This window comes from Strix uralensis, chromosome Z, assembly GCF_047716275.1.
Source record: "Strix uralensis isolate ZFMK-TIS-50842 chromosome Z, bStrUra1, whole genome shotgun sequence".
Lineage (NCBI taxonomy): Eukaryota > Metazoa > Chordata > Aves > Strigiformes > Strigidae > Strix > Strix uralensis.
In genome coordinates this window covers 25856832-25882692 of record NC_134012.1, presented here as the reverse complement: position 1 = coordinate 25882692, position 25861 = coordinate 25856832, and the positions used below count along the sequence as shown (strand labels likewise).

General features: G+C 40.2%; 1 protein-coding gene across 1 annotated transcript in view; it reads left to right on the top strand.

Moving 5' to 3' along the window:
* The window catches only part of LOC141937826 (ral guanine nucleotide dissociation stimulator-like 1), a 50066-nt gene that overhangs the window by 3414 nt on the left and 20791 nt on the right, over positions 1 to 25861 (top strand). The window contains exons 3-4 of the mRNA XM_074856048.1: positions 13227 to 13432; positions 24471 to 24548. Coding sequence (XP_074712149.1) covers positions 13227 to 13432; positions 24471 to 24548 — 284 coding nt within the window. The remainder of the gene's footprint in view (positions 1 to 13226; positions 13433 to 24470; positions 24549 to 25861) is intronic.

The window sequence follows — 25861 nt, the reverse complement described above, 5'->3', positions numbered from 1 at the left end:
AAGTTACTTTCTCAGTGTCAGTTAGTGTTCTGTAGAGGTCTACTTAACAGCTTGACCTTCACAGAGGCACTGAGCTTTTCATCCTTTCTTGGTTCAGGTCAAGTTCCTTGTGACTTGGGAAGCCCAGGTCTTTTAAAACCTTGATGTTGCATGTGGCTTTTAAATATTGTGTGGTGTCAGAGCAGGAGCTTGATCCAGCGGTTCCAGAGTGCTTAGTTCTTAGTGATGCTGCGTTCATAAAGTGATTTAGAGGCTTTTCAGCTGAAAAGCGTTAGATGGTAAACTGCTTGATGTGTCTGAGAGAAATGCAGATCTAACTGAAAACTTACAGAACCTGTGTTGAATATAACACGTCTTACTTATTCTGAGTGTGTTGGGATATATTACCAATTCCTTTAATTACTGAGAAGCTTGAAATCTTGCTCAAATATGTTTGTGTACAGGTACCCGTAAGTGAATGAACCTCTATCTTTTATGTCTCGAAGTCTAATAAACATTTCTTAAAATTCTCTATCCTAGGAACCCATCCAGGGTTCTTGGATGGTTGGCCCTGTTAGGAGAGAATGGTCTGTTGAAAAGCCAATCATAAGATTACAGCTTAAGCACTGTAAACACTTGCTTATTTACATACAGAAGTGTCTTCCTTGTGTTTCAAACTGCTACAGTTAATAAAAGAAAAAGACAAACAGGCTGTGACATATGCAGTCATCAGCAGTCCTATAACTTTCAGAAGTGTGAAGCTTTTGTATAAACACCAAATTTCTTAGCTTTAAATTTAATATTAGACATCAAAGGATGCCAATAATAGCTACTGGTTTTGTCACTAAATCCTTAGTCACAAAATATTTAGCGAAGCTTAAGACTTTAGGCGCTACAGTATTATGAAATATTAAAAGCTCTAGTGGTAGCTCTGTGTTGTGACAGATGCTGCACAAAAGCACTATCCTGACTAAAAAGAACTTACAGCCTAAATATCAAGGCTTGTCTGTACACATGTGTTGTCTCAACTGATGATTTACACCCAAGGAATCGGCTTTAAAAATAAGGCAGCTAGAACAGAGTATGGTACTCTACATGTGGTCTCATCAGACCTTTTATGCAGTGGAAGAATAATGTCCTTTGACTTGCTTTGGTACCCTTTATTTATACTTTGCAGAATTGTTTGCTTTTTGTTGCTGCTTCCAAGCGTTGTGCTGAAAGATTGAATGTTCTGCCTACTCTAACCCTTCAGCTCTTTTCTCTGATCTGTGTGCCACAGTGTGACCTTTGAGGGTAGTACTTTCAACAGACTTTTTTGCTGGCCTCTTACATTTCTCTACATTTAGTTGCATAAGCCATCTGTTGCCCATCAGAGTGCTTTAACAGCTTTGGCAATCAAAATTAAACTTTGGCAGCCTCCACGTTAGGTGTGAAGCTTTCGGCCATTTTGCATGGTAGCACTCAATAACCTTCTGTTCTGTCAGGTTACTGGGTTACAGTCTGGTGGAGATTGTACTTGTTCCTCTTTGCCACCAATTTGTGTCCAAATACCAATTCATGTCCAAATTTTTTGCAGTCATCTCTGTAGCTCAGCCCTGCATCAGTGCAGAAGTTATTGCATACTGCAAAAACCACTGAAATTTGTGGTGGTGGTCCTGCTGCTGCTCCACTTGTCTCCCATGGCTCAGAAATACCGTGAAGTCTTCACTGAGAATAAACTGGTTGCTGCGTATGGTATTGAGCACGTGAATTATTATGTATAATGGCCCCATCATACCAATTTGAGCATAATCGTGATACTGGATTTAGAGAGGTACTGCAAGTCAGGAGTCCTGTGCCCAGTATTCATTTGTTAATGACTCACCCTGGGGCTTGAACTGACCAACTTAACTTCTGAGGGTTTAATTTTCTCACCTGTAATATAGTCACAATTCATTTTCAGATCTAGTGATCTGAGGAGTGTAGAGGCAATCTCTTGTGCTTTAATATGAATGTATAACATTCAAAGCTATGAGAGCGAAAATTATCCTACTCTGCTGGACATGCAAGAAAAGTTCCGTAGCAGAGCACGATCCTCCTGATGTGCCCTATGATTCTGTTGTCCAGTCTTTACTGTTGACATTTTGGAGAGCAATATACTCTGCTGCTTACAGAGGCAGGGGCCTGGCACTTCTAATCCCTTCTGTGAAGAGAAAGGGTGTTGGGTGAGACACTGGAGTTTACCTCCTTCTTCTTAAAACCTTCCAGCAGGACCCCGGGAGTGTGCCAAGCAGCACATGGAGGAGTGGGTTGCTGTATCGGAGTGGGTTGCAGTGGCTTCGAGTGCTGTGTGGGTCTCCAGCACACGGCCTGTGGGCTACAGCCAGTGATGCTGCCACTGGGCCACAATGGCACTACTAAGGTGTAGGCATTTTAAATGCTTTTGCAGAGTGATCCTGTTATTATATTCTTTTCTTTCCACTATTTTCCTCTTAAGTTCTTCCCACCTTTGTGTTGTGAAAGCAGTGTGAAGGGTTATTTTCTTTTCCTCTCCTACCCCCTCAGCTGCTTTGAACAGTTGCCTTTCTCCTTATGAAGGATCAACCTTTCTCCCAGTCAATAGCTGTTTCTTCCTTTCTAGGGAGTCCATGGACTCTTTGTGCAAGTAAAACAACATGTTTTTATTATAAAGTGTCATTTTCTGTTGAAAGGTCTCAGAATGATTGAACAATATGAAATGAATGAATGCTTTGAGATGTGTTCAAATTATCACAGCTATTGGGCTTCAAACTGAAGACTTGTGATATATCTCATGTGGTAGCTTAGACTTCCTGATCTCAGTGACTCCTTCTGACTCTTAAAAATCAATAAACTTCTGAGTATCTATATATCCTAAAGCAGAGATAGCCCATTGCATATTACAGAGCTATCTAGGATTTTATTTCCTCCTATATACGGTTTATGCCCTGCATAAAATCTTGCATGCATTGAATCATATTGAGTTTCTGTTCTGAGTTGAGTCAAGTGCAGAATGTCCTTCAGTTGTTTATAGTATTCATGCGGATAGAACTTATTAGATGAGGTTGGTAACGTTTCAAGGCTTTGTTGGTGTTGGGATGCAAATGACAAGTCAGCACACCCTTCAGGATTAAGTGTTGTCTTCAGTGCAAAAGAGATTAGTTAACTAAATGCTCCTGAGGTGCATTTGGAAGCTAGTTTAAATATTACATGCAAATATACAACAAGTAAACGATTATGAAGATATGCCTACGCATCCTTTTGTCTGTTTGCTTGGTTTGTAGTAATCTCTGGCTCTACCTGCGGTCCATTTTGTATTTTTAGAGTAGAAACCCTTTAGGGCAGGGATGGTTCCTTAACGTTTTGACATGGCAGCCATTGTGCTGCTGTTGGAAATGTTTCATAAGTAACAATAATATGTTTCATTTGGAAGTCAGATCTTACGCTTTTGCATTCCTCCCATTGAGTGCTTCAGACTGATTCTGGCTGTGCTTTCGGTCTGCTGGCTCCCTGTAGCATACAGAATGTGAATGAACTCTTGCACACTTACTTAAATCATGAGACTTGCATTCTTTGTGCGAAAACAGTCATTTTGTTCAGAAAACATCAGGTGGAGGACAGAGAAGAACAGAGCTGTGCTATTAACTCCTGATGGGTAATTAAACAACATGCACACACAAAACCAAACCCCCAAAACCTCCCGAACCAAAACCAGACAGTAAACATGAACGACTTTATCTTACAGCCTGACATTTTTTGCTCTTTCTTTCCCCGTTACTTGTAAGCTATACTTATTTTGCATTGTGACTCAACACTTCCACATAATTGTGTGTGTTTTGATTTGTGTCCGTTGTCTAGGGATTTAAGTTCAGCTGCCACATAACATTCTTAAACTGAAATACAAATGTCTGCAGCGTGTTCAGTGCCAGCTCGTGCAACCCGTGCTGCTTTCTGCTGTGTCAAAAGAGGTGGGTTAGTGTCCAGGTGCTGTAGTTACAAGAATGCAGTAAGCTGTGTAGGTATGCAGTATGTTTATGCCATCTGCTTATACAGTTTGACATACAAAATGCAGAATTTGACATAGAGAAGATACCTATAGAATCGGCACAAGGATGTTGCCATCACAGGTACAGTACATACAGACACACATGTAGTCATACATAGACACTCTTTATATGTGTGTGTGTATGTGTACAAGAGAAGAATCCGAAGAGATTCTGTATCTGGTCCCCTGTGATGTCTAGATAATATAGTAAAAATGAGTTGGGCCTGAACTAATGATTGCACTAATACTTTTGGTCTCTTTCTGCTCTTAAATAGATGTTCAAGCTGGTAACTCTTAATATTAGGTTATATTAGCTTATTATTACTGTTTTTTCTAATCTGACCCCACCCTGGAGAGGTCTCTTAGTTTCAAAACACAGGGCAGTAAAAAGCATAGCCATTGAAATGAAGTTTATAATGCAGTTAGGTATGTATTCGTGCTGTGGCCGTAAAAATGGTTACTTACTGCTAACCTATTTTTTTAAGAAAAGATTAAAGAAGCTTGGCAATAGAGATTGCTCACAGTAATTATTATGAAACATGTAACAACATTTCCTGGATATTTTTTCTTTCACAAAAATACTTTATGTTTCAAGTTCAGTTTATTTTAAAATCTGAATTAGTCTTCTGCTAATTATTTTCTCCTCTGTCAGAATGTATTTAATCTCCCCGCACCTACCGTTTCGTTCTCCAGCTATTCACGCTATTAAAATCTATCACTCTTGCCTTGTTGTTTACACTGAGTGTGGTAGCAGTTTACACTGGTTTCCTGAGTCAGTATAATTTTAATTTCTGTGTGCTGTTTGAGCAAGCTTTGCAGTGTGAAAGGAGAGCCAACAATACAATCAGGATGAATCAAACCAGTTTGGGTTATATAATGTGCATTCATGCTACTGTTATGCAACAGAACTATTACTTGTGGCATTCTAAAATACATTTTGAGTTCAACAGTGTTGCCTGCTGTCTCATACAGAATGTTCTTTGTTTCTAATGACTGAGCAGAAAGTGATGATGAGCTCCACAATGAAATTAAATTACATTCCTGGAAAGGGAAAAGTAGTGTGACTTTTCCCAGGTACTGGTGAAAAATGGTCTTTATGGTTCTGAATGGTCAAAATACAACTTTTGACTGTTTCTGAATGGTCAAAATACAATTTGTTCATGTTGATCTATAATTTTCATAAAATGGTATGACTCTTACATGTTAAATCTGTCTGACTGTGTTAGTGGTAATATCAATCATCCCTTCTCTTTGCTATACCTGGCACATTAAAAAATGACAGCATCTTTTGGTTTAGCATTTTTCATGAAAGAAGCATAGCAGATGACTTTACTGATGAGTGTTTCACAAACAAAATTTGTATAATAGCTTTCCTCTGATATTTCTTAGGATAGACATAGAGTAGTTGTCATCTTTAACATCCAGACATCTTATAAATATGAGGATAATTGAGAATTTTCAAGTTCTGTGTGGTGGTGATGTCACTGGGCTGATATAATAGCAGTATGAAGTGGCATCAAAATTCAGTTGTACTGGAAATACTCCTGTGATGTCTAGCCTTGTGTCAGAATAATCAAGGGTCATATAACGATAAAATAAGGAATTAGGGAGATGGGAGGGGATGCAACATTAAAATTGCAGTTATGCAGTAACTGTAGCATAAGCATTAAGGTGTATGAGACCAGGAGATGAGTCTTGGGAAAGGGTTACATAGAAACACTTGAAGGACAAGGTTTTCTATTTCAAGGTAGACTATAAGTTATTTATGAGCTTGGACAATGACTTTAGCAGCTGTATATTTTTATATCTGGGAGGATATTGATGTGGGTGACATGGGGAGAACGGTCCAATTTTGTAGGCCTTCAAAATCTAGATTAGTTTACAATAGGAGAAAGTATTCTCTGTAGAGGCCACAGTGTTCTTACATGTCACTGAATCAGGTAACCTGACTTTTTCTAGCTTATACAGTCTGTCTTGTTGTATAAAGTTCTTTACTATTTGCGTACAAAAGGAGTCCTGGAAGGACAAAAAGGGACTAATATGTGCTTTTATGTCAGTAATTTAGCTTAAGATGCCTAGCTTATTAGGGTGAGGAAGGTTTATACCTGTACATGTTCGTGTTTGTTAGAAATGCTCTTAAAGTTGGGAAGTTGACATGGCCTTAGCCATTTATGCAACATTTTCAGAGTCTAGTTAGTTCTTCTGTAGGAGATTTACACACTGATAAGGGAATTCCATTATCTGTATTCAACCTGGCTACTTACAATGCATATCAGCATGTCATGTTATTTAACAAAAATATCACAATGATTTTTGACAGTATTCTTTATTCAAAGTGTTTGTTCATACCTGGGTTTGTCCTACTCCTTGCTTGCTGTGCCCTTAGTTGTTGGCTCGTGACAGTATTCTGCAATCACCCGGTAACAATGCAAAAGCTAAAGCCATGTGAAGGTCTCTTCTGGTGAACACTCTGGTGTCTCAACCCTCTATTAAGATCTAGACTGACTGGTATTGCATGACACCAGCAGGTGACTCTTCCAAAGGTGGTAAAATGTGTGAGGTGGAACTGGGGAGAAGTTTTCATTTTGGTAAGAGATGGTTTGTTTTCAAGTTCCCAGTAGACCTTACAAAGAACTGAGCTGGGATCTGGCCTTTTGAGCCGAATATATGAATTTGTCATGTTTTCAGTTGCCATTTTTAGCTTCCCTCATCTGCTTGTTGCAACAAAACTGGGTTGGTTTGGTGGTCTTTTACATCTTTAGTGTAGAAATTAGACTGCTTAGTTTTATAGAGTACTTGTCCATCTACGGACTCTGAAGTACTCTACAGAGGAGGTTGGTGTTAACTTGCCCTTCCATAGCTGGGAAAACTGACGCACACATAGGTCTTGCATAAGGCTCTACCCAGGGCTAATGTTACCATGGTGTGAATTTTCAGAGTTCTGAGACTCTCTTGAGCCACCTTTGAGGGCCTCCCAGGAGGGACTCTTCTTCCTGCAAAACTGTCAACTGAAGAGCCAAACTCCCAACCATCTGTAGTTAACAGATGTTCTGCTTTGTGCAGGTAAAATTTTTGAAATTAGTTAAAATCTCTAAGCAGAGCAAATAGTTGCATTTCTTGTAAAGGTTGGCCAGTAGTTCTGGCTAAACTTAGTGGTGGCCAAATGCATATTTGGCTGCATAATCTGATTTGTCTAATGTTTTATAGATATGGATGATGTTAACTTCTGGAGTGGTGAAGAGTAGAAACATCCTGCTTGATTATGCTGTGTTTTCAGATAATCATAATTAAGGTTTGCATTCTGTATGTAAATACAGTATTTCCTCTTCTGTGAGCTTGAACCTCTAAGTATTCCTCCTATGGAAGGTGCAGTATACCAACCGTTGTAATCTATAGTCAGGATTACGGAAAGCTGTTTCAGAGTCAAGTGAAGTTTTTGAGTTCTCTGCCACCTTTTTGTACTATTTTTCCCAGCTCAACTCCTCTTCCTCTCTCCTTTTGGTTCCTAATAAGTAACTCAGCCTGGAAACTATAAGCAGGCTTTGGCACCCAAATTTCCAGGCCAGACTGGAAGCAGTGAGAGTATGGGGAGGTAGGAAGAGAAGTTAACATAAGGGTTGTTAGCAGAAACAGTAATTATCATATATCATAAATTTGCATAACTTCAGAAGGTGTGAGAATGCATAGCTCAGCGCCATGGTATGCATGTTGTTTCTTATTTTCCCCAGAGTGGCTTTAAGTAGCTGCAAGGTGCCTGAGTGAAAGGGTTCTAACTGAGCAACAGCATTTGTGTAAGAAGCTTTTTTTCTTTTTTTTTTTTTTAACCTCTAAATCTGACCCACATCTTTTGTTACTGTTTGCCAGCTCTTCAGACAGATACCAGCCAGGCTGTGAGCTCTAAGGATACGAGAAAACGAGAATGCTTTTTGTATAATGATCACGGAATTAATTGGTCCTGGAAACTTTGGGCTGCTGCCAAGAAAGGTTATTTATGTGTTAAGAAAGCAAAGGAAAAGGGTGGAGCTTTGGAAATCCAGGAATACCCCTAGCTGTTGGATCGTAGGAAAGAGCTCATAAAGTTATTTTGGCTTCTGAGATTGGTGCAGTCAACATGCAGAATTGTGATTTTCAGCAGCATCCAACATGAGGGAATGGGAGTTAGCGAGGTGGAGGAGCTCTGCAGAGAGCTCCATTGTCTTTTTATTTCCAAGTGCACTGTACGATACAAACAGACGCTCTTGCAAAGGCAAGCATCTACGCTGCCTGAAGTCTGCAGGCTGCAAGAGATCCTACCTCTGATCACCCAAATCCTGCATTTCAAGCCACGGTTTCCTAGACTGGAAATTCTGCTTCCAATCCAGAGTCTTATCTCATGCAAGCTGTTTTCCAGGCTGACAGTTCTGCAGAGTGGAGGGCAAGGACAGAGAGGAGAGTGGTGGGATGCAAGGCTCTTAAATACTGCCAGCATTGCAGAACCCATTGCAAGTGGAAGCACGGATGTGTACACCCAAATGACACTTGAAATTGTTGTGACTAATTTGATAAGCTCAGTCCTGTCACTGCTTTTTCTAATGTGCACTGTTAATGTGGTATTGTTAGTGCAAAATTACCACTTTTTCATTTTTTTTGTGGGTTTTTTTTTTTTTTGCTTTTAATGGTCATGTGCTGTGAACGGGGGAGTCAGCACAATGTGTGCAAGTTTGAGTCAGTTCAGCATAATTGTCAGCTGCTGTGGATTTTAGCTGTCAATATACACAGGAGGCAATCTTGCTTTCTTTTAAGGGGAGCAGGCTCAATTATAAAGTTCATTAAGATCTTTGTTGGAAGGAAACACTATGTCAAATAAGTTAGTATCTTTGCAGTTATTTACAAAGAGAGTAGGAGGCTTACGTAGCATCTTGAAGACGTATTATTAAGTTTGGTGTTTTTGCCAAAGAATCCAGTTGTTCTTCAAACTTCTCTGTTTCAACTGTCTTGCTACTTTAAGTGATGTATGACTGCATGTTTAATGAAGGATACCTTAGCTTTTTCTTCTCTCAGGCTGGTGTTATGGATGCTTGTATTTCTGGAGTTTTTGAAGCTCAATCTTTTCATGACTTGATGATTATTTCCCCCCCCCCCCCCCCCCCCGCCCCCCCCCAGTCAAAGATGAGTATAGATATTAAAGGCTTATGCTGGAGAGCCTGTGTGTAAGAAAGCAATATCCACAAAATAAGGACAAAAGCATCTTACTTCTGTGTTCAGAAGGTTAAAGCTGATTCGGGCAAACAGTGAAATGAAACACTCTTGATTAGAGTGCCCTATTTTTAGTTAACTTATAAGTTACTGCACTTCAGACACTTCAGGCAGTTTTATTCCAGCATAAAATGTCTGTCCAGTAAGTTAATAAAAATAGGTAGAGTGGAAAACTCCCCATCTGGAAAAGCTATAGGTTTCAAGAAAAGTCAAAAGCATTTAAAAATCCATCAGAATCAGTTAAAATGGAGTCTGAGACACTAGCTAGGTGCTCTTGAAAATAATTTTGCAGAATTTCTAAATAAAGCAAGTCTTTAGTGAAGTGGTGATGTTTTAAATGACTAAGCCTGAAGAATATTTGATATCTCATTTACTTATTGTTCATCCCAGTTGTTTTCTTTTGGTACTTTTTTCCAGCCTGCTGCCTAACGAAAAACAATTCTACTGATTTCATTCCACAGTTCTCGCTTTCAGAATATCAACAGATAATATTTGCGCTGGAAAAAACCTGCAGACCAGTTTTTTTTTGGGTAAAAGCGATTGCTTCCAGTGCTATTTCTGAAATAATGACTACAATTCTGTATGTCGTTATTTATGTAACAGCCTATTTTCGTACTGTTCAGAATTTGAATTATTTTTTTACCTTGAGTGTCTACTTCCTCTTGCTAGGGTGTATCATTAATTTAGGAGATGGTGAAGTTTATAATTGACTGATAATCCCATTGAAGGTTAACAGGTAGCATTTGTACCTTTGGCCCATGAGTCTGTGGGATCTAGATCTGTATTTTAGCTGTCAAACTGAGTGAAATACCTGGCAACTTCGGGGCATGTGGAGGTTTTGCTTTATTTTCCTGTCACTGGTAGGCAAAATGGCAAGAGATCAGCGTATCTTGGCCAGTTCTTGCAGAGAAGGACTGATAGGAAATGGAGACTGTGGTATCAAAGGTTGCACATGGTGTCTCAGCAGATTCATAAAGGAGTGTTGCTTTTACAAACCCAGTAACAAGCTGTGCTGGTAATGAGGTGCTTGTAACTGAGGACCTGCTTACTCAAGCGCTGTATTGGTGGCTGTAGCAGAGAGAAGAGGGCTGTTGGATATTATGCCAATACTCGTATCTTTTCCTCATCCTGCAATTGTGCGCGTGGCTATCTTGCACTTTCACAATGCCTTGGTGAGTCAGTGAGATTGTGTGTGGGTTCAGGAGCCAGCCTGCGTGGGGCAAGGTCAGGACCTTAATTGTAACCAGCTTGGAACCGAATTACAGCTCCTTCATCAGCAGGGCATCTGCAGCCGGTTTTGCAGTCGGTTTGTGTTTGAAGGAACTTTTTAGCCTGAATGTTTTTAGTCTGCAAAGAAGTGTATATGCGGGTAATGTTTTGTGCTGTATAGCAGTAAGACGATCACCTTAAAAGAGAGTGGGCCCCTCTGAAGGTACAGCATTGCAGAGGATTAGTAAAGATGTTAGAATTACACTAGATCTGTATCTGCACAACCTCAAAAAATAAGGACTTGCAAGAATATACCTCAGTTCAATCTTTCTACATTTGCTTTTGAAAGATGCTGTCTACCTGGTAGGAAACTATGTGCTCATCAGTTACATTTGCAGATTGTCAAGACCATAATCCATTGCCTGAAAAAATCAAAGTAAGACTGTTGAAAAACCATAAAATAAGTCAGACTATAAAATGCCATATTTCTTTACTTTTAGCCTTGTAGAGGACCAAGAAAATCTTACTGAAGCCCCCAGATGTTAGGGTCTACCATCTTTGTTAGGCAGCTGGACACATTGTTGGAGGAGATGAACAGAAGGAGCCGGAGAGCCCTTTTTGTCTTTTTGATGCACAAAACAGTGCAAAAGTTCTGGTGGCTTTAATTGGTGATCACAACAGTGATCACCACGTGCTGCTGTCAGAACTTGTGAACAGCTTTAGGAATATCTTTTAATAGCAGTAGATACAGTATTCCTCTGATCAGACAAAGCAAAAGCAAACATGAAAACTCTTTGCCTTTGGGTAGCCTGGTTATGTCCGTGAAGAGATGGCCTCTTGATTAAATCCAGAGTGAGCAGTTTCCTGTTAGCATGCTAACTCAGCCCACAATGTCTTATTCTGAAAGTCTGTTACTGAGCGGGTCTGCCAAGTCCTTTCTCCTTTTAAACTTACAGGCAGCATTGCTAAAATAATACAAACACAGACAATCCCTAAAAGTCTCTTAAAATGTTTTCTAGCAGTTTAATATTTGCTGACAAACTCAGTTTTAGATTTTCAGTGTTTGGTGTTGTTTTTTTGTTTTGCTTTGGTTTTCGGTGTAGGTTTTTTTGTGGGTTTTTTTTTGTTGGTGTTTTTTTTTTTAACATTCTCCCAAAATGATAATCTTGGGGAAGTTGCAGTGTTGCAATTAGCAGAAAAATTTGTGCATGTATCAGACTTGGAAGCAGATTCTGCCCTTGTTTGGTACACATTCACATTAGCGAATGAGATGTTTTTACACACACTGAGTAGAATATGGCCATAAATCAATACATCATGGGTTGGACAATCTGCTGGATAGAAAATTAATAGTTAAATACAGTGTGCAGACGTTCTTCCCTGTTTGAAAGTGGTTGTATTGTGTAACTAGTTATTTTCAAAAGTATATTTTAATTGTAAGATGAAAAGTCAGCAAGAAAATTTAGTATTTTTTTTTCTCCTGAGCAAGTTTTGCTTAGGGAGAATTTGAATGGAGGAGATATATAGCACTAGTAACAGTATTCTTATAGTGTTTCTGTAATGGTGATGTCATATATAATTCTATATATACCTTTAAGTCAGGTATATAACAAATTATACACCTTTAAAACAGCCGTAAGATCCATGGAACAAAATTTTGCAAGTTCTTCTGGTGTAATTTCACTCATTCCCTGTGGGGTTGCATTTGGGGTAACGGTGGGGTTTGGTGCAGTAGTACTGTGCATTGCCTTCTCTGTTTATAAAAGGCATTAATGGGTTCATGACACAAGCCCAAGTTACCAGTCTGTTTGAACAGATGTAAACCCACGGTGCTTCCAGAAATTGTCTTACAGCGTGCACCCAAGCTCGTGTTCCCTGCGTCAGCCTGCGTGTTTCTGCAGCTGTGGGGTGAACTTGTGTGGGTTAAACCTTCTGTTTGATTGCTCTTGTTGATGGTTTTTATTTATAATCCCATTTTAAAGTTTTTATCACACATACTTAACAAGTAAGTATTTAAAGTAGTCACAAAAATAATTTTCCGAACCGTCCTCTAAATAATGGCAGAATTTAAGGGAATGTTTCTAGTTATTTCAGACTTAAACCAGTCTGTAAGCATTAAAACCAAATGCTGTATAAAAAACACACACACCCCCAACACCAAACCCTAAATTTGTTGACAAATATTGTGCCAAACAAAAACTGTAAGAGAAAATTGAAATGTTAGAATGGCAAGTTTGCAAGATGACGTTGACATCCTCCTTGCAAAAGTATCATGAAATGTTTCACATCCAAATGTGTTCATGACCTTGGGTTCTGTGTGGCAACCCAAAGTTGGTATTTTCGGAAAGGGAATCGCAAGTGCTGATGCTAAAGTTGTGGTCAGTTTTCATGTTTATTCAGAAGTTAATGGGGCACTGAGTTACCACTATTGTTCCTTCCAGTAATATTATTATTTGTGGGATAATGGATTTTCTTTTAGATACTAATATATGATGGGATCATAACTTAATAGCAGTCGGACTATAAAATATTTTGTGGAGCGTGTCAGAGAAATATCTGAAAGATAAACTTACTGAAAACCTCCGTTATTTGGTACAGCATTTGGTGTTCAGATAGCCAAAATTGACAAAATCATTTAGTAAGTAAAGGTGGAGTATTCATGTGAAAAGATGGAATTTAATCTGTGTTTCATTGTGAAAGCTGTGTCAGGGATCTGGCTTCTGTCTGATTTTTGTGATTTGTTTTTGTTTCAACTTTGTAGGCTGAAGGGGACGAGTTACCTCCTGAACATACTGTCAGCCAGTATGAAACACAGAAGATAAGATCAATAAAAGCTGGCACTGTGGAAAAACTTGTGGAGACCCTTGTCACAGCTTTTGGGGACAACGATTTCACATATATCAGTATCTTTCTGTCAACGTACCGTGCCTTTACTTCTGCTAAGGAAGTACTGGAACTTCTTGAGAGGTAAGAGCCAGTATGTAATGGAAACTGAGCCATCATTTACGTGATAGGGGGATGTGGTCAGCAATTTCTTCCATTACTTTTAGTGGACATGGACTTAATAACCCAATGGACAGATGTCAAGAGTACTGCAAGATTCAGAATTTCAGCATAAATATAAAATGTGTAAATGCATGCTGCCCACATCCCAGCTGTCATTAAAGCATAGTCATTAGGCAGTAAAAGTGTGCCAGTCTGACTGCTAGGGAGCCAAACTAGGACCAACACAAGCAAATGAATATAGCTTCCCTCCAACCACACCCCCCCCCCCCAAAAAAAAAAAAAAAAGAATGCGTGGGCTGCAAAGTCATGCCTAGAATAGATTACTATGTTTTTCGGGATACTGATATTTTCGGACCTAACTCTCCTGTTTGGGGGCTGCTGATTTGAGACAGGGGTTGTACAAAGATAAGAAAGAATTCACTATCCCCTTCTAATACTTCACATGAGCATGCAGTCATAAGTTTTTGCAGACAGCACAAGAACTGGATAATGTTACAAGAATAGCTTATGGTAAGACTGTTAAATCACATCTGCTATGTCTGTATAAATGCTTAGAACCCACAACATTAGTTTTCTCACCCTAAACTCTAATTGAGACATGACTGGGTCGGAGATGATCGTATTTTGGGAGGACTGTATTTATTGCATTTTCAAAATCAAGTGATGTACAGAAACAGTTATTCTGGCATATAGTAATTAGAACAGAGGAGTAGCATAAGAACTCCTAGCTTTTAATTTTGACTCTCCCACCAGGTAGATAAGGAACAAGGCATGGATAAGCTATCTGTGCTTTTCTTTTGTATCTGGAAAGGAGATTAATAATACTGCTTGCTTTGTAGGGATGTTGTTATGTGGCTCAATTAATAATGATGTTGAAATGCCTAACTGCCAGTCCTGCTGTGATTGTAGTAATAGCTGTGGTTGCTCAAGTGCAGTAACTTCACAGCCAGGTAAGTAGTCAGGTGAGGAAAGAGCAGCCACCCTGGGGAGCAGACCGTACAGTTAGATTTACTGCTGTGAGCTTTACCTCTCAGTCCGTACTAATTCTGACATAGAGCATGAGGAGCAATAAAAATTGACAGTGCATGTATACAAGAAGGTAAAAGTGTTGAGGAATTCGTTCTTTTGAATGGGTAATTCTTGCTATACCCTCAGTTTTGGATTCTATGTTTTGGACATATGTATCTTTGAAAAATAAAATACGAAAGGACACCAAGTTTGTGTGGATTCTAGTAACTTTAAAGAGGAGTTGACAGTGTGTCATGAGAATGTCTTGCTCCCTAAGCATGTAAATTGCCAAAGAGCCACAAATTTATCAGAGGAGCAAATAGTTGCACGCATATACATTGCCACTTTTAGCCAGTAGTATTTCATGTATGGTTTATTTTACTTACTTTTATAAAAGATACATTTTTAACAGGAAAAAGTTGGAATAAATAAATAGTAGCCTTTGCAAGGATGCTTTGCGTGAAATGGCTATTTTAAACCATTCCCCTAACAGTGCAGTTTTTGTTGCTCTTTGTTGGTGGGTTGTCAGACTGCTCTTTTGGGGTTCTTATATATTAACTGACATGCACCTGGGGAAATTTTCTTTCTGTAATCAATGAGAACTTGCGAGTAGCTCAAATAATGTGAATCAGTCAAAGGTGGCTCTAAACCCGAAGATACACACCTCGTTTTTTAATGAAAGGCTCTCAAGTTGTCTTAAGACAGCTTATTTTGTCTTAAAGTACATTCATATATCCTGTTTAAATGCCCAGAAAACATCTTTATGTGCATTCCCCACCCAGTTCGACAGTAGTTTCCATTCTTCTTTTTTACTGAGGTACTTCACTAATGCAAATAAATGTCCCACCTGAGACTGTGACCATTTTATAAATCACTGTACAAACATGCCTAGAATTGTTGCAACAGCCCCCACCCTGAAGACACTCTACTGTCAACAGATGATAAAGAAAACCAGTGAGATGAATAGGCTATGATGCAGAGACTTAGGAGGAGTGTACTAAGGCAAAGAGAGACAGGCTTTAACTCACAGTGACAGTTTTGGAATTTGACCTGGGTTGTCACTCGTTTATATTTTTACATATCCATTACTGGTTGTTTTTTGCTGTCGTCAGGAGGCAGAAGGCCATCGTGCAAAGAGCAATTCATATATTGTGCTTATTTAATTTGTATAGTTATAAAAGATCCTGTGTATCTGACAAATAAGTTTAAAAGCTCCTATGAAATCTGTTAAGCTGGGTGATCACCAAAGTGATGTTTTTGGAGAAAAGTTCTTGATGCTGGGAGGCTGCCTTGGTGTTGGGCTGGCTCTTTGGTCAGTGCAAAGGCCCTGGGCAGGATGAGGAAAGGGGTCTTGTAGCTGTGGGGCTCTTTTGTCCTCCTGTGTGCTTCTGCGCAGAGGACTTTGCGTGTATAACCTTTGTGTGGGACAGGAGATTATTTCATGTGCAAGTGTGTGGATCTTGGTCTCCTTACCTGGCTGGATTCAGTGGGAGCTCCAAGGTGGTTGTGCTCAAGAAGGTGAGCTGCAGGTACTGCTGAAGGTCTGGATGAGCTGAGGCAAGGGAAGGCATGTTCAGCTGCAGTGTCCCTGCTCGTGCCACTTAACAGGGGACATAGCTCTCCAGAATTGTCAATTCAGCCCTTCAGTGACTACTGAAATAATTAAATCTCTCTGTAATTGAGGACTGAAGCATTTTAAACTTGGGGTTGGGGCCAAAGGGGTAATCCATTGAAACAGCAGTCCATTTTACCGTCAGTTAGCCTTGTTACAGTTTTGATTGTTTTGTAGTGTTTCCTCACTACCCATGAAAATGTTCAAACTCTGTTCGGCTGCACTGTTAATAAGGATGATGAAAAAGTCTTTTGGGAATCTTGCTTTTGCACTGAAGTTTGTAGAGTCCTCTAGATAAATGGATGTGTTTTCTTCCCCTATTTTCCCCTGGTGAAAAGAATCATAGCAACCTAGAAATAGAAATGTACAAAATTAGTGAAACATTGAAGTTATAAAATCAGATTCTCAAAGATCAGGAATTTGAGAGGGGGAAGAACTCAACATCTTTATGAAGTTCATCATGGGCTTTAGTTTCTACTTCTGTATCATCTTCTTTAATGTAGGTATTAATGACAGGATTAAAAAAAACAGCCTGAAGAAAGTAATTACTCATTCTCTGAGAATCATTGGTCATGAGACACCTAAACTCTTTGGGACCCTGTGAAAATGCAGCTCCATGCAGTAAAGGTTTCTGTAAATTGTACAGCTAGTGCAATTTAGCTCAGCTAACTCTGCAATTAAGTTCTTAATATTTTCATATCTGGGAATAACTTCTGTAATATTACAATTGGATTGCAGCACAAAAGTGCAAGTCTGACTTATGAGTCTGTCTTACATTTTCTCAGGAGTGTATCAGAGGAGAGAAAACCAGCCTTGATTGGAAAAGAAATTGAGCAGACAGGACTAACTCAGCTCTGAAATGTGCAACTAGCCAGTTTATAAGGGATTTCATTTGAGCATTGAGGCAGAAATGAACAGGAAAATAGGTGCCCTCTTCTAAAGATGATGTGCTTGTTATTCACTGCATTGTTTGCTGCTGACTGAGAGGAATGATCTTGCGCCAGACTTGTGCACTGCTGTGTTCTTGTGGTCTTGATGAGAATGAGTTCCGGTCCCATTGGGTTTTGGTGACATGTTGGCATGGGAGAGGACCTGCTTTGGGAAGGGATATCCTCCTGTGGTTGGCTTTGAGGGTAGGAAGGGAGAATAAGGGCATTTCAGATACTGCAGCTTTACTTCAAACAAATAGCCTAAATGATATTTCTAGCAGTGTCTCAGGTAAATTTGGGTAGTCAGGTTGTTTAGAGCAGCAGCAAGTCAGGAGCGTACATGACTCTAAGGACGTCAGCCCTTCTCCTCTCCTCTGATGCTGCTTTAAAGAGGTGAAAATGTCAAAAGAGGGCAAGAAAGCACAGGGGAAAAGTCTCCGTAGAACAGAACTTTCTTTTCTGAGCCCAATTATGATCTCACTGGCTTGTGTACCTCTCAGAGCAAGTTATAACGTCTCCTTCACAGGAAGGGCATGTTGTCAACATTATCCTCAGTCTTTTATAATAAATGATAGAATCCACAGGAAATCCTAGGAGGTCACCACTTCCTTCCCCTCTCACAAATCTGAGGAGTGTAGTGCTTAAGAATCCATAGATGTTTCTCTTGGCTTTTCGAATATCATGGATAATCTAGAATTTTATGGCTTGGGACAAAACACAGATGAAATTTAAGCTATAAAAGTTAGCATGATTTACATGCAGCTGTGGAGTATGGACTTGTGAAGAAAAGCAGATGTTATAAGGAAAAATAAAAGAAATTAATAGTAATAAGAGAAATGGATAGTAATTTAATTTGACCAGCTTAGTTTTCATTGGTGTAGCATAATAGCAAAGAGAGTGCATTTTTGCAACTTTCTTGGTAGTGATACTTGTTAATAATAACAGTACAGAGACTAAAGTAGGTGTCAGTGCATAATCTGTGTTTTATGAGTACTTGTATTTTGTTTTCCAGTGAAGTAAAAAAGTAATGAAAAGGGCGCTCTTAAAAAAGCAATAAGATTTTGGCATTGGTTGTCAATTTTAGTTTCATGCGAAGAGCTTGAACCCTGTTTCTTATTCCTGGTGATAGAGCAGGATCGTAGAGTAAGGGAACAATCGTGAATGGCAGTGCTGAGCTCTTGTTTGGCTCTTGTTTGGTCCAAGGGAGAACAGTGATGTGGTCAGATCAAAAAAGGCCCTTTCATCTTTTTCCAGGTGAGCAGCCCCTTGACATAGAGTAGGAGAAAACAGCATCCCCATCTCCCAGTTGTAGGACGCGTTTTTTTGTAGGAAAGTACACATTGACAAACTTGCTTCAAAATTTCTATGTGTGGAAGCTGGGTTGCCCCCAGTGTATTCAGTTTATGTTGGATTTGCTTTGGATACACCCCTCACTGTGAGTGCTGCAGAACTGTCTGATGTATGCAAACACAAATTCAGATTAGACAAAGAGAGTCCGGGACTCTGGAAAAGTGTCCTTGGAAATCTGGATGTATTGTAGTCTAAGTGTGGGGGGATACCTGTTGGTCAGTTCATGTGGTCTGCAGAGTATCCTGTCCAAGCAGTGCAAGCATTAACTAAATTTGGGACATGAAACATTTATTCCATCCAAAAAAGGTGAGATGCTTTTCCCTGAGTGGCAGAGGCAAATAAAGAGGCAGATGCTGTACTTAAGAGAAACTGAAGTGTTAGGGCAGGAAAAAAAAAGAACTTTATATAGGTGTGAATAATTCAGAATAATGCGTGCTTTTGTTAAATCAGTTCACATTGCGGTGAGGTGTTGTGAAATCTTCTGGGCAAAACCTTTTTCCTTCCTTGGACCTTACTCTGTTAAAGTAAGCTGTGATTTGCCCTGTGAACATGTGAGGCCCTGCAGCCATCGGTAGCTCCAAAGAGCCCTTTCTGGGCTGCACGCTCTAATCTTCATTTCCTGCATGGCTGTGGAGGAGTTGGTAGTTTTCTCTCTTGTGGTGTGGCAGCATGGACTAAAGGGACACGGGTGTTGCTTACGCTGCCTTTACTCCTCTTCACGTGACGTCGGGAAGCAGGAGGAAGTCCTGCCAAAGCCAAACACCCATGGCTGTGGTCATGTCACAGCAGGAATCGCACGGTTTCACGGCGCTAGTCCTTGTGGTGTTTTTGACTCCCACAGCCCGGGCTGGTATTGTCGTCACAGCAATGCCCAAACCAGCAGGGCAGAGAGGAACAGGCCTAAAGGTGGTTTCTGCCCTATCATCTAGTGCAGTGAGTGGACTTACAGAAAGTATCGAACGAGGCATGTGTAAAGGTTTAAATTGTTAATGTACAATTCAGAATATTTTAAGACCGATGTAGTTCCCTGTGGTTCAGTCGGAAGATACTCAGCGGATTTTGAGTGCTATGCTACTTATTGTAACGGACTTTAAATTGGGACCTTTGATAACTTCTGTCTTCAGTAAAATCAGAGATGTGCTATTTGCTCTCTGAGTAACTTTTAACACTTCTTGGAGATTGTGAATAAATCTGTTCTTCCCCCCCTCCCCCGACTTCAAATTAAGCTTTTGCTTTTTATTACAATTGAGACTGGAGCCCTATTCATTCTTGTGGTGGTTTAGTCCCTGCCGGGGTCTGAGACCACGCGGCCGCTGCCCCTCCCCCACAAAGGGAGTGAAATACAAAGCCCCAGGGCTGAGATAAGGAGAGGTTTAATACAGCAGTGCCACAGCAACACAACAAACAGCAACAATAACAATAACAGTAACAGTGATAACAATGAACAGAGCAAGATATGTACCAATACAGCAGTGAGAGGAGCGGTTGTACAAAACCACACGCTCCGCGCTCTCGCGCCAGGATGTGACGTCCGCATGGTATCTGAATAACCCGGCTAGAGCTTCCCCCCCACTGCTGGGGAAACTTAACCCTATCCTGGCTAAACCAGGACAATTCTTTTGGCTGGATTCAGCCTATAAAGGTTTTCTTTTAACACAGAGTAAATGTCAAACTAAACAAAATCTTGGGCATAAGCTGGTATGTTGAAAAGTGAGGGGGATGACTTGTATTCTCAAAGCTATTTAAGAGTGATTGGACATCCGTATCCCTTTAGTATTCATGGAAGTTTGGCGTCTAAACGCAGCAGACAGCTTTGAAAACCTGCCAAGTCTTTAACACTGTATGTTCTCATATTTTCTCTTTCTTTGGTAGAAGTGGGTAATGAGATTTAAAAGAAAAAATCTTGTTGGCATTTTGATGTGAAAACACTTGATGGAAGTTCCTGGAGAGAGGAAGAAGAGACCAGCTCCTTCTGCCCCTGGGTGTGAGATACAGCATGGTGCCTCCTTGGAGATCCTTCGGTATCCCCAGTGTCGCTGGGTGCACGCTGGAATTAACCGCTCACAAGCGTGATGGAAGCCAAAGATGTTTATCTGTCCCTATGAGAGCAGAAGCAGGCCGATTTCCTCTCTTACATATTTTATTTTGCCCTGGTAATCACATTCCTTGCAATGGCACTTAAAAGTGGGGCCGTGCTGTGCTCGGAACAGTTGCATATAAAGTAGCAACCGGTCCCTATCTGGAGGAGTACAGAGAAGGGAATTGATACTGTTGGATGGGAGAGCTAGAGCTGGATAATGACTGTGAATAGCAAGTTAGTTTTACATTTTCAGTTCATGCCTTTTGCTGGAGAATGGCTTGATAGGGGGTAAATGGAGAGGAAAATGAAGGTAGAGAGGGGACATGGAAGGAATGGGTCCTTTGGTAGCAGAGCCACGTGTCCTGGGACAGCAGCTTTATATGGCATCTGGCTCACTGTTGTTGCTGTAGCATCTATTCTTTCCTCAGTTGTTTTCCTCTATACCAGGTGGTTTGTCTACATAACCACAGAAGCAATTTCATTTCCGTGATTCTGTGTGTGTATAATTCAGAACACCTTATGGTTCTTGCTGAGTATCTGTGCTGCCAAGTTGCTTGTTTCAATGCTTACAAGCCTTATTTAGGGCTTTGTTTGGGGTTTTTGCAGAGAACCACCTTTCCTTATTATTTCTGAGTTATTCAGAGTATTTTCCTCCCTCTTCTTCCCTTCCGTTCTTAACAGAGATGCAGGGGTGCATTTTCTACTCTATTTTTCAGTATTTAAATATTCAGTACTACCCATTGCATTCTGGTCTCTTTTGCTTAGTCAGTCCCTTTGAGTGGAGTTTATAACTTCCCAAACGCCAAGCAAGGCTGAAAAGTTCTGTGGGCTACAGGATCCTTTTGTTTCTCATGTCCCTTTTTGTATGCAAAGCATTCATACAAGGCTGGGTAGTGAATGGCTCTTTGTACAGGAGCTGGTGAGAACAGAGCAGTGGAAGTCTGCAGCAATGCTGTTCTTTACATCAGATGTATCATTAACTCCTCCTAACCCGTATTTAATGACCTGTTGTTCATGCAGAGGTTTACATCCGGCAATATAACGAAGTGTTATATACTTACCCAATTTTGTACAGAAAATTTGCCTGCTCTTTATTACTGTTATGCATTTATGTTATAAGAATCAGCGTGTATCTCTCTAGTGGGATTTAAATGCAAATGCCTAATGTTCTGCAAATACATATTTTATATTTCATACAATACTAGGACAATGACACTGAGTCATCTCAACAAATTTTGCTCGAAGAATTAATGGCAAGTTTTGAAAAATGAATGTAAAACTGTAATTGTTATTCAAAAACTGAAGCTTTCTTTGCAGATTTCTCCCAGCAGGGGAAAAAAATGTCTTTTGTCTATTGGCTAAGAAGTACTTGAGTCATCTTACCTAGCAGATGGCAGTGGAGAGTGAAATCACTAGCAACAGGACAGGGGCAGCCATCATAGCATGTAATGTACGTCCTGTCAGCAGCATGTCTCGATTCTGTCCTGGGCAATCTCCACTGAGGAGGCGTCAGCATAGTTCTCTAAATATCCCTCTTTTGCTCTTTTTGTATCTTCTAGGTAAAATGATATGTTACCCAGCGTTATAATATTTAGAAATGCCGGACAATCTACAGGTCTGCAAGAGCAAATGTTGAAACCAATAGAATTAAATCTAGTAAAATTAGGCTGAACTTTACACTTCAGTTTAGCAAAGGTTGGAAGCATTGTTCTTAAGGCTCTTCTCATGTATTCCATCCTTGCAGTAAAGCAGTGGGAAGTATCTCCAATAGTTAATTGCATTCACTTTGAATTGCAAACACTAGTAATGAGCGTTTAGGGTATGACTGAGAGCTGAGAGAGGCCAGGTAGGATCAAGTGGTGAATTTGGGCATAGCCAAGAGTTGGAAAGAAGGTATCTACTCAGATTTACAGCTTCGGTAGTGCTGATCCCAATAAAAAAGAAGTACAGGCAGGGTGTGAAATTGCTTGGGAGAATATAGGAGAAAGCACAGAGGCCATTGATTCACCAAAAAAATTTCCGAAGAAGATTGACACCCATTCTTGTACCAAGCAGTGGTGGTTCCTCTGTGAATGCTCCTGTTGTGATTCACTGTGACCACGGAGGGATCGAGGTGTTGTTCAGCATGTTTGGAAGTGGATTCTTACCCCACTGTCAGTTTAGCTAAGCATATTTTTCTTTAGATGTTTGGATTAACTCTGTGAAACGGCAACGGCAAAATGGGTTATCCTGTATGTACCTCTAAGGACCCTTTCTGTTAAGTCCTTAAAACCTACTCTTGTACTTCTGCTGTCTTATAGGACTAGAAGGACTGTTTCAGAATAACTGAGAATCTGGGCCCTTTAAAACATATGTTTGCAAGTTCTTATGCATGCGCTATGCCTTTTTTTTTTTTTTCTGAACAGATAAAATGCTGAGATTTCTTAAGTCTTCACCACTGATGTGGGAACTTGGGTTGAACGAGAGACAATGTATTGGTCAGACTAAGCTGTTGGGGTCAAGCAGTCATATTTGTCACAGATATGTGGTAACAACTGAAGCAAATAATTTTTTGTTATGTCTACCTGCAGTTTAGTTGGAGATGCAAGATCTGGTTTTAAATGAGCTGTTTCAGATAATTCAAGTGGTCTTAGCGCAGTATTCTCAAGGCTAAGTAAGCCCAAGCTGACCTCATCATGACTGTGGCTATGCTGCTCCTATCAGAGGGATTACTTGTTTGCCTTCATTAGTTTGGGTTTACTTTGCAGTGCAGTGGAATGTATGCAAACCGTTGATCTCGCTCTGCCTCAGCTTCCCCATCCACAGTGGAATTGCCCGGCATTAAGCCCTTGTCATAAGATTGTTGAAATTTAAGTTCTTTTCTTTAAAGTATTGTGGAGTTCTGAGATTGTGAGCCATCGTAGGGTAGAATATCAGTATGAGGGTGATAGATGGTGGTGCAAAAACCTTTTATTTATAATCTAGCAGATCTGGTGTGAGCAAGCTTGAATTCAGTTACACTAGTTGACTTTCTGTACAGATCTGGGATTCTTGCATATGAAGCCTTGGACTGATACTTCAGCGGAGCATAAAACTACCACTTCTTATTTTTGTCCTTTGAAACATCTTGGATTAATTTGTTACAGTTCTGACATGAACCTCCTGGACACAAACTGACAGCCTGCTCCATGTTCTCTGTCTGATGTTACCAGGATGTTGTAGCACAAACACTTAAAGATGCACTTATTCTCCTAACTATTCAGATTAAATTCAGGTGCCTGACACAGTTGAGCACAGAATGTGTAAAATCAGCTTGCCTTATTCTGGACTGTGAGTAATTGTCCGCCTTCATTAAAGCTGGCTGTAAGGAACCATGAAATTCTTTATGGAGCTGTATATCTGAAGCAGTGGGCACTCCCATTGAAAGTGAAGTGCATAATCCTGCCTTCAAGGCACATGCGCTGCCTCTGTAGGTAAGAGATTTTGCTTTGCGCTTTTGGAGTTGTGCCCATGGTTTCCTCTTTCCCAGTGGTAATTTCCACAGTGCCGTGGGCCATTGCCACTCGTGACAACTGTGTCAGTAGTTTTGGCACAAGTGGGCACTTGCCACCTAGAAAACTTTGTGTGAAATCACTCTTGGAGTTAGAAGAAGTGACAAATACTAGAGAAACAGAAGCTGTGTTGGAGAAAATGGTTGTGTTACAGCCTCATTGCACACTGGAATATGGCTCTGGGAAAGGATGGAGTGCAAACAGGCAGAAAGGGTCTTGGAGCTGTGAGCAAAGAACTGTTGATTCCTCCTGTGTGCAGGCTGCTTCATATAAATTAACAGATTAGGTTGGAAGATACTGTCTGTGTCTTTAGGATTTTTTTCCTCCTAAGTGAAATAATCTTCAAGCCCCTTAATTTCGCCCAAGTGTTAGATTCCGTATTTGTAGTTTGAGCTTTTTAGTTGTTTATGAGAACTGTATATGACTTATGCTATTTAGGATTTGCTTTTATTCAGCAGGGGTTCCTCTAAACACCCATCTCATTTTTCAGGCACGGAAACCTGGAGACCCCAAGCTGTGAAGAAGATGGAAGCCAGAATTGCTCCGAATCCAAAACAGTACTCAGGACGTAAGCGTGGTTTTGCACTGTTATTTTGCACAGCAAGCCCCAGTCAGGATTCGGTACTGGGGGAGGATGTGGGCAGCATAGATGTTGTTTCCTTTGAAATTTCACAGGTCTGCTTGTTTAAACAGGCTTGTGTAAAGGCCAACTCTCAACTGTCTGGTAACATATCCAATCATATAACCCAGAGATCTTTCTGTCAGGGAAATTGTCTCAGAACTAAACATGAGATGAACACATCTAGGCCAACAGTTTGCTGATTAAACACAGGAGGAGTGTTTGTTTCCCCTGCTTTATCTGTAGTGGTAAATGATTATTGCTTATGACTGATTTCATTCTGCATAACAACAGTGTCTGCAGACCAAAGCTGAGGTTGTTTCAGGCAATGTGTGTATGCATGTATCTTTGCCATTAGTGCCCCTATGATTTACAGTGTTGCTTTTAAGAGTGAGATTTAAATTCTGAAGTCATCCTATTTGCAAGAAAAATAGCAAAGCTGTTTTGAAGTGCAGTTAAAGGGGAAAAAAGTGGTTTGGTTATCCTCCTAGCGGCATATGAAAGTGCATTTTATCTTTAGACATCGGGTGTAAAATGTGCCTTAGGTCATCAGGATTTGTTCTTTGACATCCACATTCCTTGCGCCTTGGGATGTGGAGCTGAGCTGGCGCTGTTAGCTTCGCGGTGGTGGTCGTGGAGCACTGGCTGTTGTGTGACACCTGTCCTGACTGAGAAAAATAGTCCTGAAGCTCCAGATAAAAAGTTTGGCCACCACTGACCTAAACTATGAAGGCTGTGCTTGTTGCACGTATGGTGGAAGCTTGTCTGAGCAGAGTTGTGAAAATTCGGTCCAAAATGGGTTTCAGATGTGAAGAGAGTCTTCCAAGCTACACAATCTGTGTTTCATGTTTGCAATGAAACCTGAAATCCAGAACATGTTTGCATGTTAATTTTTGGTTGTAAATACTTTTTGTACAACTGTAATTCCAGACTTTCTCCTGAGAGCAAGCCTAACCAAACAGTATTACTGATGGATTTCCAAATACTCTAATTAGAAATTCTAAGTTGCCACAATATCAGGGAAAGAAACAGAAGAAGCAAGAGACTAAACTGGATAGGACTTCTAAAGTGATATCTATATGGGATTGAAAGTTAATTGAGTTTTGAGGAAAAACCAATACAGCTAAGATGAGACAGGGAGAGTGGAAGAAACTATCTTTACTCTTTCTTAACTATTGGTTTATTTTGAATGCCACTGAGCAGCTGAGTTAACCAGATATTACTGTGGTTTCCCTACTTGCAGAACAAACGTGCCAGTATTT